The sequence below is a fragment of the Eptesicus fuscus genome, chromosome 7 (assembly GCF_027574615.1).
Source record: "Eptesicus fuscus isolate TK198812 chromosome 7, DD_ASM_mEF_20220401, whole genome shotgun sequence".
Lineage (NCBI taxonomy): Eukaryota > Metazoa > Chordata > Mammalia > Chiroptera > Vespertilionidae > Eptesicus > Eptesicus fuscus.
Window position 1 is genome coordinate 6,274,455 of NC_072479.1, and position 20,394 is coordinate 6,294,848.

General features: G+C 44.0%; 1 protein-coding gene across 2 annotated transcripts in view; it reads left to right on the forward strand.

Annotated features, from left to right (window-relative positions):
- The window catches only part of ZMYM2 (zinc finger MYM-type containing 2), a 195,208-nt gene that overhangs the window by 136,505 nt on the left and 38,309 nt on the right, over positions 1-20,394 (forward strand). For both annotated transcript variants that reach the window (XM_028136284.2, XM_054718723.1), the window contains 7 exons: positions 6,640-6,769; positions 7,496-7,611; positions 11,536-11,707; positions 13,217-13,342; positions 14,360-14,454; positions 17,303-17,471; positions 17,661-17,812. In XM_028136284.2, coding sequence (XP_027992085.2) covers positions 6,640-6,769; positions 7,496-7,611; positions 11,536-11,707; positions 13,217-13,342; positions 14,360-14,454; positions 17,303-17,471; positions 17,661-17,812 — 960 coding nt within the window. The remainder of the gene's footprint in view (positions 1-6,639; positions 6,770-7,495; positions 7,612-11,535; positions 11,708-13,216; positions 13,343-14,359; positions 14,455-17,302; positions 17,472-17,660; positions 17,813-20,394) is intronic.

Sequence of the window (20,394 nt, forward strand, 5' to 3'; positions counted from 1 at the left end):
TCCTATTTAATAATAGAGTAGCATGTAAATTACCATCACTCTGCTACGCCCACGATTGGGCGGCGGGAGGCTGGGGGGCAGGACTCGGGGTGGCCTATCCGGCCATTGAGAGCCTGGATCTGCTGCCACTGAGGGGGGCTACCCTGCTGTTGAGAGGCGCAGGGGGCGGGAGTCCGCCCCCTGCGCCTCTCAACGGCCAGATCCGCGGCTGCTGAGGGGGCCTGCCGTGGACACCCGGCTGCGCCTCTCAACGGCAGGGTAGACAGGTGTCCACGGCAGCCCCCCTCAGCGGCTGTTGAGAGGCGCAGGGGGCGTGAGTCCCGCCCCCTGCACCTCTCAACAGCAGGGTAGCCCCCCTCAGCGGCTGCGGACCATCAAAAGTGGGGGAGCTGGGTGCCTGTCTGCTCCGGCACCAGGCCTTTCAGAAGCCTCCGCCGAGCTGGAGGCTTCTGAAAGGCCTGGTGCCGGAGCAGACAGGCACCCAGCTCCACCGTGAAAAGCGAAAGCATGTAGGGGACCCTACATGTGCATGATTCAATCATGCACTGGGCCTCTAGTTGATTATGTTGGTACAGCCCAGGACAGCATCAGTAGGCTTTTGTGAATAACTGTTGGGAAATTTGACCAGACTCTGTGTAAAAAATTTCAGTCTTTGAAGGTGATACAGACAATAAAAGAACAGTGTTAAAAAAACAATGCCTATTATACACGAATAAGTGGAGAAGGCTTTGGGGACATGAAGGAAGATGTGGAGTAAGTTTTGACAGAGAAAGCAGTAGAGCCTACTAATGAAGACCTGGACAAGATGGCAAAACAAGGCATCAGATTAAATGATGAAAGTCAGCTTAAGACTCCCAGCAGCAGCCAAAATATTAGAATGGAATTTTGCCTTGGGGAAATTTGCTAATGACACAGAAGCATGTGACCCTATGCCTGAGCAAAGCCTTCAATTGAAGCACCACTGTTTTTACACCTTACATTAAGACATTAAGATATGAGGTGAAAACCCACCAGACAAGATTTAGTTAAAATGTGAAGCTGTTCTTGGAGAGAAAATTGCTGACATGGCAAGTTGCCAGAGCCCAGCTTCTGAGGTAGATGTCACCCTGCCACCCTCATTGATGTGTTCCTTGTTTGCAGAATAAATGCCATCACTTCTCCTTTATTGTCTGTGGGGTGTGCCAAGGTCAAGAGCTCTCACCCCACAGTGCATTGCCTGGTATGCAGGTATCCTGCAGCTCTGCCAACAGTAAGGTGCTAATCTATATATATAAAGAGCCAGCGTCCGTAATGACTAAGGCTTGACCGAATACCGGAAGTCAGTGCTGGGTTGCTGTGGTGACCCAGCACTGACAGCAGCCAGTGTCAGCGCAGCAACCCAGCACTGATTACCGAGGGGGCTTCAGATCAGGCCCAGAGAGAGGCCTGCAGAGAGAGGAGGGTCTGATCCACAGCCTCCATGGCAGCTGTTAATCAGCTGTTGCCTCTCTCCTGACTTTGCCAGTAGCCGTGCCTTTGTTTCTCTCTGGGCCTCCTTGGGGGCTGCTGATCAACCTCGCCTCTTAGATCAGTCCCAGAGATAGACCCGGAGATGCTGACTGGCATAACCAGTCAGAACCTAATCTGGTTGAACTGTGAAGGCAGAACCTAAGGTGGGGGCTGAGGAGGGGATTTAAGGGCAACAGCTGTTTGGTATAAGGTGTAAGAAAGCGGTTCAATTTTTTCACGACCGGTTTGGTAGTATAGTGCATATGGCTGGTGTCAGTCCAGATATAGAGATTATGTGTTTTTGTCTGCCAAGAGCATCTCCTTCTGCTGAAAAAGGCTCCCCCGCCCCACCATTTAAGCAACCCTATCCTATATAATCTATCTATACTACTAAAAGGGTAATATCCTAATTAGACTGGGTTGACCGGCCATCTTCTGGACGCCCGACTTCTTTCCAGACAAAGCCATCGTGGTGGGGGCAGAGGCAGAGGCAGTTAGGGGCGGGATCAGGCCGGCATGGGAGGGGAGTTGGAGAGGAGATCAGGCCGGCAAGGGAGGGCAGTTAGGGGTGATCAGGCAGGCAGAGGCAGTTGGGGGCAAGATCAGGCTGGCAGGGGAGAGCAGTTAGGGGTGATCAGGCAGGCAGGCAGGTAGGTGAGTGGTTAGCAGCCAGCAGTCCCAGATTGCAAGGGTCTAAACCGGCGGTTGGACAGCCCCCAAGGAGTCCCTGATTGGAGAGGGTGCAGGCTGGGCTGAGGTACACACACACACACACACACACACACACACACACACACACCACTGTGCACGAATTTTGTGCACTGGGTCCCTAGTGTTCTTATAAAAAGTTAAATGCTGAATCTAATTTACATCAAACCTGATTTACATCACTGTGTACATATGTACTCACATTAATGAGTACAAGTACTACTGTCCAGTATGTGTGTACTACATGTATACATGTTTGTTGAGAGTTGGTGACCACTGGAGCAATTATACAGCAACTAGAAGCCCAGTGCATGAAATTCGTGCACAGAGGGGGGTTGTCCCTCAGCCCAGCCTGTACCCTCTCCAATCTGGGACTCCTGGAGGGATGTCCAACTGCCCGTTTAGGCAGGATCGGGCCTAAACGGGCAGTCGGACGGACATCCCTCTCACAATCCAGGACTGCTGGCTCCCAACTGCTTGCCTGCCTGCCTTCCTGATTGCCCCTAACCGCTTCTGCCTGCCAGCCTGATCACCCCCTAACCACTCCGCTGCCAGCCTGGTTGATGCTTAACTGCCCCCCTGCCAGCCTGTTTGCCCCCAGCTTCCCTCCTCTGCCAGCCTGGTCACCCCTAACTGCCCTCTCCTACAGGGTTGATCACCTCCAACTGCCCTCCTTTGCAGGCTGGGTGCCTCCCAACTGCCCTCCTTTGCAGGCCTGGTCCCTCTCAACTGCCCTCCCTTGCAGGCCGGGTGCCTCCCAATTGCCCTCTCCTGCTGGCCATCTTGTAGTGGCCATTTTGTGTCCACATGGGGGCAGGATCTTTGACCACATGGGGGCAGCTATATTGTGTGTTGCGATGATCAATCTGCATAGTACTCTTTTATTAGATAGGATAGAGGCCTGGTACAGGGGTGGGGGCCAGCTGGTTTGCCCTGAAGGGTGTCCCGGATCTGGGTGGGGTTCCCTTGGGGCATGGGGCGGCCTGAGCAAGGGGCCTGTGGTGGTTTGCAGGCCGGCCACGCGCCCTGGCAACCCAAGTGGAGGCCCTGGTATCTGGAATTTATTTTCCTTCTACAATTGAAACTTTGTAGCCTGGAGCGGAGCCAAGCCTGCTGCTCCCTCCACGGCCAGCAGCCATTTCTGTGGCAGTTAATTCACCTTCTACAATTGAAACTTTGTTGCCTTAAGCGGGTGAGCCCGGCCAGGGTGTGCGGAAAGCTTTGCTTCCCCTGTTGCCGCCGGCAACCCTGGCCTGCTCTCTCAAGCTCCATTCTGCTGCCATTTGTTTGAATTTGTTTACCTTCTATAATTGAAACTTTGTAGCTTGAGTGGAGGCTTAGGCCTGCAACGGCTATGGAAAGCTTGGCTTGCTCTGTTACCTGGGAAACCTTGCTCTCTGTGGCTGTAGCCATCTTGGATGGGGTTAATTTGCATACTCGCCCTGATTGGCTGGTGGGCGTGGCTTGGCTGGTGGGCGTGGCTTGGCTGGTGGGCATGGCTTATGTAGCGGAGTGATGGTTAATTTGCATATTACCATTTTATTGGAGAGGATAGAGGCCTGGTGCACGGGTGGGGGCCAGCTGGTTTGCCCTGAAGGGTGTCCCAGATCAGGTGGGGGTTCCCTTGGGACGTGGGGCAGCCTGGGCAAGGGGCCTGTGGTGGTTTGCAGGCCGGCCACGCCCCCTGGCAACCCAAGCGGAGGCCCTGGTATCTGGAATTTATCTTCCTTCTACAATTGAAACTTTGTAGCCTGGAGCGGAGCCAAGCCTGCTGCTCCCTCTGCGGCCGGCAGCCATATCTGTTGCAGTTAATTCACCTTCTATATTTGAAACTTTGTAGCCTTAAGTGGAGGCTGTTCCGGACAGGGTGTGCGGAAAGCTTTGCTTCCCCTGTTGCCGCCGGCAACCCTGGCCTGCTCCTCAAGCTCTGTTCTGCAGCCATTTCTGTTTGAATTTGTTTACCTTCTATAATTGAAACTTTGTAGCTTGAATGGAGGCTTAGGCCTGCAACGGCTCGAGGAAAGCTTGGCTTGCTCTGTTACCTGGGAAACCTTGCTCTCTGTGGCTGTAGCCATCTTGGTTGGGTTAATTTGCATACTTGCTCTGGCTTGTGGGCGTGTCAATGGTACGGTCAATTTGCATATTACCTTTTTATTAGGTAGGATTAGGGGCCCAATGCATGAATTTGTGCACCGTGAAAGAAACTGTGGGCTGCTAGGCTGCAGTGGGCACAGGGGCGGGTCTTGGCCCATCCTCCGCGCCTCCACCTGGCCTCTGGTCTCCTGTCTGCCGGCAACCCTACTCATACCACCATCGCTTCCATACGCTGATGGCGCCGGCCACCCTAGCACCTTCTGACGCAAGAGCGATTGGGGTCAGTGCCTTTAGTCAGTGCAAGTGGGGTGGCACTGTCAGCAGGTGTGACAATGGCTGCTGCCCTGATCACCCTTCAGTAGCAGGTCGAGGTGGAGAAGCCCTCAGGTGATTGGGGCTGGCAGCCGCTGCTCGAACGCACTAACAGTGCTGAGTGATCGGGACCAGCGCCAGGTGCTAGCAGCGGGTGCGAGCAGTGGCTCCAGTGCCGGCTGCTGGTGCGAGTGGGGCTGTTTCTGGCAGCGGGTGGGAGAGGCGGCTGCCAGCCCTGATTGCCACTCAGTAGCGGGGGGGGGGGGGCGCGGTGGAGAATCCCTGATGGGTGATTGGAACCGGCAGCCGCCACTCAAACCTGCTGACAGCGCCGAGCAATCGGGGCTGGTGCTGGGTGTCGGCAGCGGGTGTGAGCGGGGCCGGTGCCGGCAGCAGGTGCCAGCACTGTGTGGGACTGCGGTGTGTGGGAGCAAAGAATTTTCAGTAACCACCAGAGGCTTACCCCAGTGACAGCGACAGGCGCCCCGTCTTGGTCTGGCGGCCCCCGCTTACCTCCACCATCCTGCTGCGGCCAGTGCCCGCCATGTTCCGTGCTCTGCTGCCTGCTGCTGACACCCACCATGGTCCACATGGGCCCCTTGGTGGTCAGCGCACATCATAGTGACCAGTTGTTTGGTTGTTCTGCCGTTTGGTCCATTTGCATATTAGGATTTTTTGTATATGTAGATGCTGTAATCATACTGTTAAAAAGAAATGCTGCATATCATTATGTGTAAGAAATATGTATTAAATAAAGTGTTTCAACAGAAACATGATTATGTATTGATCTGTTAAAAATATGACCAGAGGTTGGCAGGAACCTACCCCTGTATTTCCTTTTAGAGCAAAGGTTTAGTGTTCATGGTGACTGTGTAAAACAGAACTACAAGTGAACTGAGTGTGTTAATATTCTGTGTTTTCCCCGTCATTGGGTGATATGGAGAGCACCTTATCTTTAGTTCCTTTTGCACAGAGCTTCAGCTTGTTTTCAATTTTGTGTTTTCCCAGTTGCAAATAATGCTACAGTGAACATAGCGAAAACATTTGAGAGATTATAAGTTTCTAAAATTACATTTGTGCCCTAACTGGTTTTGCTCAGTGGATAGAGTGTTGGCCTGTGGACTGATGGTTCCCAGGTTCGATTCCAGTCAAGAGCATGTACCTTGGTTGCCGGCACATCCCCAGTAGGGAGTGTGCAAGAGGCAGCTGATCAATGATTCTCTCTCATTGATGTTTCTAACTCTCTATCCCTCTCCCTTCCTCTCTGTAAAAATCAATAAAATATATTAAAAAAATAATTACATTTGTTGTGACATGGGAAATATATGACTTAAAGTTTGGTAATTTTTTAAATCATTGTTCTTATCCTTTCAAAGTTAGTACCATGTATAAGCTGTTTATCCAACAGAGGGAGCTAGAGTATCACATAGACATACTAACTACAGGAACTTTTTTCCTTTATCAAATAAATTTAAAAGAGCCAAGATATTTTAAAAATTCTGACTCATAACCTTGGTTTTACACCTAAAAATGAGGTGTGTTATGTTTTTTAAAATATATTTTTTATTGATTTCAGAGAGGAAGTTAGAGGGGGAGAGAGAGAGAGAAACATCAATGATGAGAGAGAATCATTGATTGGCTGCCTCCTGCATGCCTCCTACTGGGGATCGAGCCCGCAACCCAGGCATATGCCCTTGACTGGAATTGAACTTAGGACCCTTCAGTCTGTAGGCCAACACTCTATCCACTGAGCCAAACCGGCTAGGGCTTGTGTTATGTTTTTAAAAGACATGCTGATGATATCCTTTAAAGGTAACACAGATCTGTAGAATGACCAATTACTACTGCTTTTCCAGTGGCCAGGATAGATTCCTTCTATCCTAACTGATTCTACCAGATTAAGGCTGTGGTAAACATAATATTAATAGCATAATTTGGTTATACTCTTACTGTGTTCCCTTCACAGGCACTAAAATCCAATATCTATTCCCAGCAAGAAGTAATAAAAATAAAATGTTTCTCTTTGCCTCTCTGTAGGGTTCAGCACCACCCCCTTCTCCAACACCCAACAAAGAGATGAAGAATAAAGCGGTTCTTTGCAAACCTTTAACGATGACAAAAGCTACTTACTGTAAACCTCACATGCAGACCAAATCTTGTCAGACAGGTAACTTTGGGGGGGAATTTGACTTATAAACTTCCCTGTATTTATACCTCTCTTAATGAAATTCTGAGTTTTCTCAAATAGTAGGCTATGAATAAATTTACTTTATCATTTTCTGTTGATTTTGCCTGTTTAATTTTAGACATTACCTTGAGAATATAACATATTATTTAAAATCATTTATGAAAATTAATCTCTGATAAAGGCCTACGATACAAATTAACGTTAACAGTGAAATAATGTCATGGCAAAATTTTTTGGCTAAGACCTACTAAAGTTATAGTACTCCCTCTGACCATCATCTCATCTCTAAGTGTGATCTATAATAACAGCAATGCTGTTTCCTTCTCAGAATGAGATGAAATAATTCAAATATATATTTTCATCAAATTTAAATGTTAGGGTATATACTGATTTTTAGATTAAATAAATCTTTTTGTGGGGAAGGTGAGGGGAATTTGTAAGGTGTCAAAAACTATATATTGTTTTTTAAAGGTTGTTTTCTTTCTATTAAAATAAAGTTCTTAATTCTATTTGTATTCCCTATAAGAGAACAGCTACTTCATTCAGTTTTTTTTTTTTTAAATTAACTAATTTTGTGAAGTGGGAATTTATTTTAAATGGGGACTGAGACACTTAAGTTTTTCTTTGTTACCGCATTATTTTAACACTGAACACTTTGTATCAGTGCTAGTTAACGAGCTTCCTCATCGCATGTTGCATTTGCAGATGACAATTGGAAGACAGAGTATGTCCCAGTGCCTATCCCTGTGCCTGTATATATTCCAGTGCCTATGCACATGTACAGCCAGAATATTCCTGTCCCCACTACAGTTCCTGTTCCTGTAAGTTGGATTTCAACTTATTTTCCATTGTGAGATTTATGAGGCATGGGTGGGAGAACAGTGTTGTTGCAGTTACTGCTTCAGTGAAGCTAGCAAACGGGGTTGAGCCAGCTTTTCTTCAACAGTTAGATATAGGTGTGTGCTTGAATCTCTCTTGGTGATGACGCTGTATAGAATTGGGTATATGTTCATCTTTGAGAGTGAAGTTCAGCAGATGCCTATGTTTGCTTTATTTCCATTGTATTTTATATTGGTTCATATTAAATAAAAATATTTGTGATGCTGTTTTAGGCTTAGAACTGAAACATGGGTTAGAGTTGTATATCAAATATCATTATACTTTATTATAAATCATTTGCAGTACTTAGTACTCTTATGTCAGGGCTTGTCTATTGTAGCCTCCTGGGGGACAGCTATTGGTTTCATTAAAATTAAGATGTAGAAATAAATGATCTGTAATGTTATTCCAGCTCTAAAATTGCTGGTAGTTTTTAAATATAATATATCAGTTAATAACATATTAGATTATTAATCTGTACTCCAAACATGAACACTGTTGGAGATTTTTCCAGGTGGTCACTCTGTGCTTATATGTCATACTAGAGGCCTGGTGCACCAAATTTGGGCAAGGGTGTGGTCCCTAGGCCTGGCCGGCGATCGAAGCGCGAGCATCTGGCGTGGAAGGGCAGTTTCTAGCTGACCTCTGGGTCCTGGGCAGCACCTGGGCCCCCAGGCCCCTGTGTGCCCCCCTCCGCCTGAGTCATGGTACCACAGTCTCCACGTGGTGATGCAGTGAGCGTGGCCAGATGCTGTGGGCCGGGATGCATTGTGGGTCTCTGGGCTGCCTAGCAGTGCTGCACGGAAGCCAGCCAGGCAGCACGCTCTCTCCCAGGCGGCCTCGCAGACCAGCTCCTTCGTAAACCCACGGGGAGCTGGACCAGCCCCTGCAGTCCTGGTGGCTATGGCCCGGCTCACCTGGAAGCCCATTGGGGCCGGCAGTGCCTCCACTGCCGCCCGCTGCCAGCGCCTCGTCACTGATGCCCTCCATGTTCCGCGCCGCCCTCTGGTGGTCAGCGCACATCATAGCGAGTGGTTGAACTCCTGGTCGAGGGGACAATTTGCATATTAGGCTTTTATTATATTGAACTAGAGGCCCAGTGCATGATTGAATCATGCACGTATAGGGTTCCCTACACGCTTTCGCTTTCGATCACGGGAGAGCTGGGTGCCTGTCTGCTGGTGCACCAGGCCTTTCAGAAGCCTCCGGCGCCACGAAGGCTTCTGAAAGGCCGGGTGCCTGAGCGGACAGGCACCCAGCTCCCACGCTTTTGCTTTTGATCGCTGGTGCACCAGGCCTTTCAGAAGCCTCCGGCGGGGCGGAGGCACCCATCTCCCCCGCTTTTGATGGTCTGCGCAGCGGGACGTGAGCTCGTTGCCCCAGAGGCCCCTTCTGTGCCACAGCACAACCATGGTGCAGACGCTGAGCTCGAGCCACCGCTGGCGACGTGAGCTCAGCGTCCCGCCGGCCCAGTCGGCCACCCCGGCCACCCAGAGTCCTGCCCCCCCCGCACCTCCTGGCCAATCGCGGGCATAGCGAAGGTACGGTCAATTTGCATATTTGTCTATTATTAGGTAGGATATTTTACATATCATAAATTAGCCTATATAATAAAGAGGTAATATGCAAATTGACCGTCACACTCTTGCACAAGATGGCCACCCCCATGTGGTCACAAGATGGCCGCCACAAGATGCCTGGCAGGGGAGGGCAGTTGGGGGAGACCGGGCCTGCAGGGAAGGGCAGTTGGGGGTGACCAGACCAGCAGGGGAGGGCAGTTGGGGGGGACCAGGCCTGCAGCGAAGGGCTGTTGGGGGAGACTGGGCCTGCAGGAGAGGGCAGTTGAGGGCAATCAGGCCAGCAGGGAAGCAGTTAGGCGTTGATCAGGCTGGCAGGGGAGCAGTTAGGGGGTGATCAGGCTGGCAGGCAGGCAGAAGCGGTTAGGGGCAATCAGGCAGGCAGGCAGGCAGGCAGGCGAGTAGTTGGGAGCCAAGTAGTTCCAGATTGTATGAGGGATTCCAGATTGAAGAGGGTGCAGGCTGGGCTGAGGGACTCCCTACCCCTCTCCCCACCAGTGCATGAATTTCATGCACTGGGCCTCTATTAAACACATATACATGGTGGGAGAAGCAGGGTGCCTTCATTTCTCCCTGTCAGCGTGTCTGCATTACTCAATGCTGGGTGCTTAATAAACTTTAAATATTTTTCTTATAATCATTGTTATTCCCCAAGCAGAGTACTGGTTCTAGCTTCTATACTCCCATAGTACTTTTATATATGTTAGAGGCCCAGTGCATGATTAAATCATGCACGTGTAGGGTCCCCTACACGCTTTCGCTTTCGATCGCTGGGTGCCTGTCTGCTGGTGGAGGCTTTTGAAAGGCCTGGTGTCGGAGCAGACAGGCACCCAGCTCCTCCGCTTTTGATGGTCCACGGCGGGACGTGAGCTCGCTGCCCCAGAGGCCCCTTCTGTTCCACAGTACAGCCATGGCGCAGACGCTGAGCTCGCGCCACCACTGGCGACGCGAGCTCAGTGTCCTGTCTGCCCAATTGGCCACCCCAGCCACCCCGAGTCCCGCCCCCTGCGCCTCCCTCTGGCCCAATTGTGGGTGTAGCGGAGTGATGGTTATTTACATATTGCCATTTTATTAGTTAGGATTACTGTTATAACATCAGTCATACTTCATCACTGTTGCTGGTTCATATTTGCCTTTGTAACTGTACTCTGAATTCTTTGAGTGCAAGAATTACTGCCTGTTCATCTATATATCTTCAAATTTTAATGCAGAACTTGGCAGATAAGCAGGCCATAAATTCTTGCCAACTCTGATTGATAATCCTTGCATGAAATGATGTGTTGATGATAACTCAAAAGTTACTTTTTGTTTTTTTCAAAAGACAAAAAGCTTGCATTCTGAGCTTTCTTTTTCACAGGTGACATCTTAGTCATGCTTTTGTTGTTGTTGTTTTAATCCTCACCTGAGGATATTTTTCCATTGATTAGAGTGGAAAGGAGAAGGGGGAGCGAGAAATATCAATGTGAGAGAGAGACACATCGATTGGTTGCCTCCTGCAGACGCCCCAACTGGGGCCAGGGATTAAGCCTGCAACCGAGGTACATACCCTTGACCGGAATTGAACCTGGGACCCTTCAGTCTTCGTGCTGATGCTTATCTACTGAGCCAAACCGGCTAGGGCAGCATCTTAGTTTTGATAGGTGTTCTTTGCAAGGTTTTTATCCAATACTAGAGGCCCTATGCACGAACTTCGTGCAAGAGTAGGGCTTCCTTCCTCTGCCTGCTGGCACCAGCTTCTGTCTGGCACTTGGGACCCGGGCTTCCCTCTGCTGCCAGCAGGCACCCGGGACCTGGGCTTCCCTCATAGCCCCGGCTTTGTCTGGAAGGTCATCCGGAAGGATGTCTGGTCTAATTAGCATATTATGCTTTTATTATTATAGATAGAATGATAAAGTAGACCATGTGTCAGAATAATTTTTACTTTAGAAAAATACCTTTTAAAATTTTTTAAAAAACTGATTATAGAGAGAGAGGAAGGGAGGGAGGGAGGGAGGGAGGGGGGGAGAGAGAGAGAGAGAGAGAGAGAGAGAGAGAGAGAGAGAGAGAGAGAGAGAGAGAGAGAGAGAGAGAGAAACATTGAAGTGAAAGAGAAACATCAATTAGCTCCCTCCTGCACACGCCCTACTGGGAATTGATCTTGCAACCCACACGTGTGCTCTGACTGGGAATTGAACTGGTGACCTTCTGGTGCATGGGATGGCGCATAACCAACTGAGCCACAACAGCCAGGGCTAGAAAAATACCTTTTAATGTTGAGCAAACCTAACAGTAAATACTTTGGTGAATTAGGTGCCAGTCCCTGTTTTTCTGCCGGCCCGGGTGGACAGCAGCGAGAAGAACCCTGCAGTAGCTGAAGAGCTAAAAAGCAAAGTTTCTTCAGATCCTCTTGATACCGAATTGCTCACAATGACAGACATGATGACTGAAGAGGAGGGGAAAACAAATGCTGCTAACATCAACAGTGAGCTACACTGTATTACACCTTGTGGATGAGTGTGTTGTTGGTTTTTACTAAGTGCTGTAATTGTTATAGTATGTTCCAGGGCATTTTAATCCTTGGTGTAGGAGTGGGGGAAGGTTGTAACAAAAGTGTATTTTATGTTAAGAGAGCCAAGCTATATCTTGACAGGTGCTCTATTATGGGAAGTCAAATTTCAAGAAGAAATTTGTAGGGTCCTTTTTTAAATTGTAAAAGGATTTGACTTGCATGATCAACTAAAAATTGTACTTGTTTTCATGGACTAGCTCAGATACAAAACTAATTTGTAGTAGACTTTAATAATCCAGACTCTTATTTTGTAATAGTTATCCCCAATTTTGTTTTATCGATAATACTAATGTCATTTGCATGATGTAAACCAGGGTTTGTTGTAACTTCTATTAGGGCAGTGATTCTAAACGTACAGCACAATGAGTGTGTTGTGGGTGTTTTTGTCTCTTAGAATATTTCTTCCCCTTAGTCCTCTGGTGACAACAGAGTACTGTTTCAATCGTGATCTAAATCCCTTTAGAGTACAATAGAAACACTATAAATTCTATGTATTTTACAATGTGACAATATTTTTGAAGCACTTTGTTAGGGAGTTAAAAATGAATTTTGTGGATTGAAATCAGTTTTTTGATTTAAAAATTGTTTTAAAATATATATTTTTATTGAATTCAGAGAAGAAGGGAGAGGGAGAGAGATAGAAACATCAGTGATGAGAATCATTGATCGGTTGCCTCTTGCACGCCCCCTACTGGGGATCGAGCCTGAAACCTGGTCATTTGCCCTTGATCAGAATCGAACCCGGACTCTTTAGTCTGCAGGCTGACGCTCTATCCACTGAGCCCATCCAGCTAGGGTCCAGGTTTTTATTTTTTTAATGAACACCCAAAATGTCAGCTTAAATTCCCTTATAGAAAGGGTAGTATTTTGTGAAACCTTTGTTTCCTGTGTGGATGCGCATGAATGCTTGTCTGTCTTTCTTCCACTACCATCCTGAACCTAGATAAAATGCATTTCTTATTGAGGGCTGCAATACAAAAAATGCTTGAAAACAACTGATCAAATTATTAGAAGACAGTTGTATATAAGTATATATTGAATGACATGAAAAACCTAGGCCACAATTCAGGAAAAATGTTGAAAAATTGCAGTTATCCATCATTATTTTACTTTAGAAAAAAATTGATTTTATAAATACTCTCAATATCAGAGATGTTTTACTAGCAAAGCATGCCTATTAACTTTTGAAGAGGGCCAGTCAAAAACTTACAGGAGTAAAAGTTTTTGTGTACTCAAGATTATCTAATAATTATAAAGTTTAGAGTAGTTAATTGCAAGATAGCTATATATATACCTTTTCTTTTTATGACATTAATATAAGTATTCTTGTTTTGCATTTACAATTAACTGACTTTCTTTTACCAGGTGTAGGTATCGTTCAGGTCTTTTTTGATTTCTAATGACAGTGTGGATTGATTACAGGTGTAATTATTGAGACTGACATAATTGGTTCAGATCTCTTGAAGGACTCTGACCTAGAGACACAGTCCAGCATGCCTGATGTACCATATGAACCAGACTTGGATATTGAAATAGATTTTCCCAGAGGTATTCAAAGTGCTATTTTATTCTTTTAATGTGAACTATGGTTATGGAATTTAGTTACAGAGTCATAATTGTGGTTATGATCGTTAGGCATTTAGTGTTCATGTCATTGCCTTTACTGTTCATATTTGTCTTTTATACCCAGATAAAACTCAACAGTTAACTTTAAAAATATATATATATTTTTATTGATTTTAGAGAGGAAGGGAGAGGGAGAGAGAGATTGAAACATCAACCATTGATGGGCTGCTTCCTGCATGCCCCCTACTGGGGATTGAGCCCACAACTCAGGCATGTGCCCCTGACCAGAATCGAACCCGGAACCCTTCAGTCTGCAGGCTGACGCTCTATCCACTAAGCCACACCAGTTAGGGCAACAGTTAACTTCTAAAATGACTCATAGGATTGCTTTGTAGGGACTTAAGAATTTTTAGAGCCTTAAAAAGAAACTTTGTCTAAGTAATTCATTATATAAAATTTTGAAGATCGAGAAAAGGATAAAGAAGTGTTTGTGTATTTTTTAAAAATTTAAATAAAATATCAGTAGTAATTTTCTTAAGAGTTGACCTTCAAAGGGAAAAAATATTTTCAGGTCTTCGTTATAAAAGAAATGTGTTCTATTTTCACTATTTTCTTAATCTATTGATGGCAAATAAGCACATTGAATTGAATGTAAAGCATTTTATTTTAGGAAATATTTAATAGATTGAAATAGATTTGTACTGAGGTCATTTAGATCTTACAGTTGAATTTCAGGTTATAATAATTTTTCTGATACCAATTAACATGAAAATTTCATGTTGATATTCATTGTACATATTTGTTAAGAGTCTGAACAGGTTTTATCAGAACTCATAGGCCATGTTAGGTACAGAAGATCATTTGTTCTCCACCCCAGCACAGGTTGTTCCCATATACAGGTGCCTGTTTACATCCTTTGGCTATTTCTTTGTTGGCTGTGTTATATAACATAAATCTCTGCTATTACATTTGGAATAAAAGTTCTGGTTTGTTTGTCAGCTGCTGAGGAGCTTGATATGGAAAACGAATTTTTATTACCACCTGTTTTTGGAGAAGAATATGAGGAACAGCCTAGACCTCGATCTAAAAAAAAGGTATAAAATTAATAGTATTTTTGCATTTGGTTAATATCTCTATATAGTAATATCTCTATACAGCTATAGAATAAGGATACAGTGGTGCTCACTTGTGCCTGGGAATATGGGAAGATATTTTGTTTTCTAGATTTAAGAGGTAAAGTCTTTATTACTTCATTTTTAGGTAATAAAAATGTCTCGGATATAATTGTAACTTCATAGAGGAAGAGTAATTATTATTGCCACTTATTTTTTGTTTTCAGTTTTATCTTGATAAATGGTTGACTTAGATAAAAAGTTGACATAGTTGCAAGTAAATTCAATTCTTTGACAAGAATTGAGACTGTTTTCTAGGGAGTTGTTTTTTCCATCATCATCATTATTTTTAAAATATATTTTTATTAATTTCAGAGAGGAAGGAATAGGGAGAAATAGAAACATCCTATATAATAAAGAGGTAATATGCAAATTGACCATCACTATAACACACAAGATAGCTGCCCTCATGTGGACACAAGATGGCCGGCAGGGGAGGGCAGTTGGGGGTGATCAGGCCTGCAGGGGAGGGCAGTTATGGGTGATGGGGCCGGTAGAGGAGGGCAGTTGGGGGCGACCAGGCCAGCAGGGGAGGACAGTTGCAGGGGACCAGGCCTGCAGGGGCGGGCAGTTGGGGGGTGACCAGGCTTGCAGGGGAGGGCAGTTAGAGGCGACTAGACTGGCAAGGGAGGGCAGTTAGGGGTGATTGGGACAGCAGGGTAGGGCAGTTGGGGGTGAACAGGCCTGCAGGGGAGGGCAGTTAGGGGCATTTGGGCTGGCAGGAGAGGGCAGTTAGGGGCGACCAGGTTGGCAAGGGAAGGAAGTTAGGGCTGACCGGGCCAGTAGGGGAGGGCAGTTGGGGGCGACCAGGCCGGCAAGGGAGCACAGTTAGGGGCAATTGGGCCGGCAGGGGAGCAGTTAGGCGTTGATCAGGCTGGCAGGGGTGGGGGTGATCAGGCTGGCAGGCAGAAGCAGTTAGGGGCAATCAGGCAGGCAGGCAGGCGAGCAGTTGGGAACCAACAGTCCTGGATTGTGAGAGGGATGTCCCAGATTGGAGAGGGTGCAGGCGGGGCTGAGGGACACACACACACACACACACACACACACACACACACATACACATATACACACACACACGCACGCACAAATTTCGTGCACCGGGCCTCTAGTTAATGATAAGAGAGAATAATTGATTGACTACGTCCTGCACATCCCTTACTGGGGATGGAGCATGTGCCCCAACTGGGAATTGAATTGTGACCTTCCTGGTTCATAGGTTGATGCACAACCACTGAGCAACACCAGCTGGGTTCCATCATTATTTTTGGTGAGACTAATCAGTGATGTTGGAATATACAGTTGATTATATCCTGTTTCATTTAAGCATATCAACACATAGGAAGACATCTCAGACACTAATAGATTCAGGTAGACCAAATTAACAGGTGTAATTGTCCTACCTAATAAAATAGTAATATGCAAATTGACCGCACCTTCGCTACGCCCAAGCCATGCCCACCAGCCAATCAGGGTGAGTATGCAAATTACCCAACAAAGATGGCGGTTAATTTGCATACGCTGAGGGAGGAAGGAGTGAAGGCTGAAGACAACCTAGAACAGTGATGGGCAACCTTTTGAGCTTGGTGTGTCAAACTTTGCCAAAAAACTGAGCATAACTCGGGTAGTGTGTCACTTTGAGGAAAAAACATTATTTCGCAAATGTTTCATCAGGAGTAGCAAATGTTTCATCAGAAATGGCTACGCATGTCAGTGCTGACACGCGTGTCATAGGTTCGCCATCACTGACCTAGAAGGAAGAGGGAGGAAAAGTGGAAAGCAAGGTGGCTGCCAGAGGGAAAGCCCGGGCAGGGCGGGGGGGGAGCGGAGCGGGGTGGAGCGGGGCGGGCAGCAGCGGCGCATGGATGTAGGCACGGCGGCTGCAGGTGCGGTGGCCGCAATGGCGGTGGCAGTCCCAATGGCGGCGGCAGTGGCAGCGCATGAGGCCGCAGCGGCAGCGCATGAGGCCACAGCAGCCGCTTGCAGGATTCTTCCTGCAAATGGGCTACTAGTTTTAAATATTTTAACATCAACTTTATTTCTGATTTCCAACATAAATTAAGGTCCAAAGGGGAAAAGAACACTTTCACAAATTCCCCCCTCCCCCAAAAAAAGAAAGAAAATGAAAAAGGAGTACCCTGTAGTAGAATGTAGTTGGACTTTGACTTCACACCACAAAAATTAACTCAAAATGAGTCACAGACCTAAATGTAAGAACTAAAAATCTCTTAGAAAAAAACCCCAAAAAACTCTTAGAAGAAAACATAGGCCGCAATCTTCATTACCTTGGGTTTCTTAGATATAACAGAAAAAGCACAAGGAAAAAAGGAAAAAAGATGAATTGGATTATGTCAAAATTTAAAACTTTTGTACAGCAAACAGTGTCATCAAGAAAGTGAAAAGGAGTTGAGTGGTCATTTCCTTTATGGTGGAATTATTATAAAGTTCTTCAATTTATCTCTTAATATTTATTATCCTTTTATTTCAGATTATTAGTTCATGTCATATATTTATTTTCTCATCAGTGACTCACAGCAAAAGTTAATAAAATGTTATTGTACACAATGGTTTATTTAGATATATGGCATTCCTGCAGATTTATTTCAACACATGATATAGGTGACTATTCTCACATTCAGGAATACCAGTCAATTCTAAGAATATAAGTATATTCTCTTTAATTTGCAGTTTTTGATTGATAACTTACACAAAGTCATGAAATAATATAGACTTTTAAAAAAAAAGGAGATTTACAGTGGTGTTTTACTAATAGGGAGCCAAGAGAAAAGCTGTATCAGGATACCAGTCTCATGATGATAGTTCTGACAATTCAGAATGCAGTTTTCCTTTCAAGTATACGTATGGTGTAAACGCATGGAAACACTGGGTCAAAACTAGGCAACTTGATGAAGATCTTCTGGTATTAGATGAGCTAAAATCTCGTAAGTGATCTGATTTTGTTTTCCCTATGTCCTATTTAAAAGCAAGATTTTTGTTATTAACTTCCTTTAACTTTTGAAAAATGTAGATTTTATTTTACTTTTAAGTTCTTACATAGAATAAATTTCAGGGACTTCCTTAATCTTAAGACAGTAAGTAATAACAATTACTAATTTTTTATTTCTTTTTAGCTAAATTAGTAAAGTTAAAAGAGGATCTGCTGTCTCACACCACGGCTGAGCTTAATTATGGGCTAGCCCATTTTGTCAATGAGATCCGCCGGCCAAATGGAGAGAGTTATGCACCTGACAGCATCTATTATCTTTGCCTTGGAATACAGGAGGTTAGTAATTTGCAGGCAAATTTTGAATATAATGTTAATAAGAAAGGTTGTTGTGGTAGTTCTTAGACAGAAAAATGTTATGCTTCAAGAATATTAAACATAACTTTATGGAACATAATGATTAATTGCTTTATCAAGAAAGACAAAAAAATTTAATCTATGACAAAAACTAGGATATTTTAAAGGATTTTCTGAGCTTCTTTGTAATTAGGTGTTTCTGCTATAATGTGATATGTTCTTAAAAATTACAACATTCTTCAAAACTCAGTACAAAAACCAAAAAAAACAGGCCACTCAAAACGTCTGTATCTTTTGTAATACGCCTGACAAAGTTGTATGTTTGTTACCATACGTAAGATAATGACATCATTCCCTACTACAGTCCCAGGTATATGAATTAATACTCTGAGGCATGATGCAGATATACATAGGTCCATGCTGCTGATATGCATGTGAACAGAAAATGTCTGGTTTCTCCACATAGTTGGTCTGTTTCAGTATAGACTAGTCATGTTTTTCTAACATGTTAGAAACATTAGTTCTTTGGAATCATCTTACAAAATGAGACCATTCTTTAGGGATTTTAACAAACTTCAGCTGCATGTCTGAATCTGGAGTGACTTCGTTTTCCATCGGAGGCAATAACTTCTGTTTCTGACAAAATTGTATAGGTTTGAACCTAGAGGTCAGAAAGGATTCTCACTTCACATCCTGTGTATGTAAATGTAGTAAATAATGGAAGCAGATCTTCTTATGCAGGGTATTGTTTATTGACCTAAAATTTAATGTTAAGCTGCTAACAGCATATTGAAATAAGTTACTGAAAAAAAACTGGAATTATCTTAATTTGCATTTTATTTATATTCTCTTCAGGATAGATAATTTCCAAAGATTATGAAAGTGGTGTGGGGAATTAACACATAGCTATACATTACTGTGTGCTCAAAGGCCATCACATATTTTGTAGTAACAATCTAAAAGAAATACAGAGGTTTTGTTTCTTCTTATTCCGACTTGATAGATTTACATGTACTTTGAGCTTCATATTTATATGGCGATACTAGGTTCACCATTCTAAAATCCCAAAACCTGAAAAGTAAGATTTTCATGGAAACTCTTTTGACAGTAAAACCTGACTTGATGTACATTTTCTTAGTTTCAGGTGTATAACATAGTGATTAGATATTTATATAACTTACAAAGTGATTACTCTGATAAATCTATTACTCATCTGATAGTATACATAGTTATTACAATATTCTTGACTATATTCCCTATGCTATACTTTATATCCCATGACTATTCTGGAACTACCAATTTGTACTTTTAATCCTTTCATCTTTTTCACCTATACCCCGACCCCCTCCTATTTGGTAACTGTCAAAATGTTCTCTGTATCTATGAGTAAAAATAAAGTCTTTATTTTATTTTATAGATTCCACATATTAGTGCAATCATCTGACATTTGTCATTCTTTTTCTGACTTATTTCATTTAGCATAATACCATGTAGTTTTATCTATGTTTTTGCACATGGCAAGATTTCAATTTTTTTCTTTTTATGGCTGAGTCATATTTTATGTATGCACCACTTTTAATTATATTGGCTATTGTAAATAATGCTGCAATGAATATATGGGACATATGTCTTTTCAATTTAGTGTTTTGGGTTTCTTCAGATAAATACCCAGAAACAAAATTGCTAGATTGTTCTTTTTATGGCCTTTTGTTTTAAAGTCTGTTTTGTCTGGTATTGCTACCACAGTTCTTTTTGTTTGTTTGTTTTCATTTGAACGAAATATCTTTTTTCATCCCTTTATTTCAGTCTCTGTGGGTTTCTTTTGATTTGAAGGGAGTCCCTTGTAGATAGCATATGTAAGGGTCTTGTTCTGTTGTCCATTCAGCCACCCTATGTTTTTGTATTAGAGCATTTAATCCATTTGCATTTAAAGTAATTGTTGATAGATAACTTATTTATTGCCATTTTATTCAGATATTTTTTCTCTCTTTTTTTTTCTTTTCTGTTTTTAAAGAAGACCAGACCCTTTCACATTTCTTGAAATATTGATTTGATGATAATGAACTCCTTTAGCTTTCTTATTTTTTTTTGTCTTGGAAACTGTTTATCTGACCTTTGATTTTAAATTTTAGCTTTGCTGCATAATCTTGGTAAAAGGGTCCTTACACTTTGAATATTTTGTGCCAATCTCTTCAGCCTGCAAAGTTTCTGTTGAGAAATCATCTGACAATCTTAGGGGAATCTCCTCCATTGTAGGTAACTACCTGCTTTTCTCTTTCTGCTTTTAAAAGTCTGTCTTTGTTTTTAACCTTTGGCCTTTTAATTACGATGTGTCTTTTTGTGGGCCTCTTTGAGTTAATATTATTTGGGACTCTGAACTTTCTGGACTTAAATGTCTATTTCCTCCACCAGGTTAAGGAAGTTTTCCATCATTATTTTTTTCAATATGATGTGAATGTTGGTGCACTTGAAGTTGTCTCAGAGGCTCATTATACTATCTTTTTTTTTTTCTTTTTCTTTTTCTTTAAAGAGAGGAAGGGAGAGGAAGAGAGAGATAGAAACAT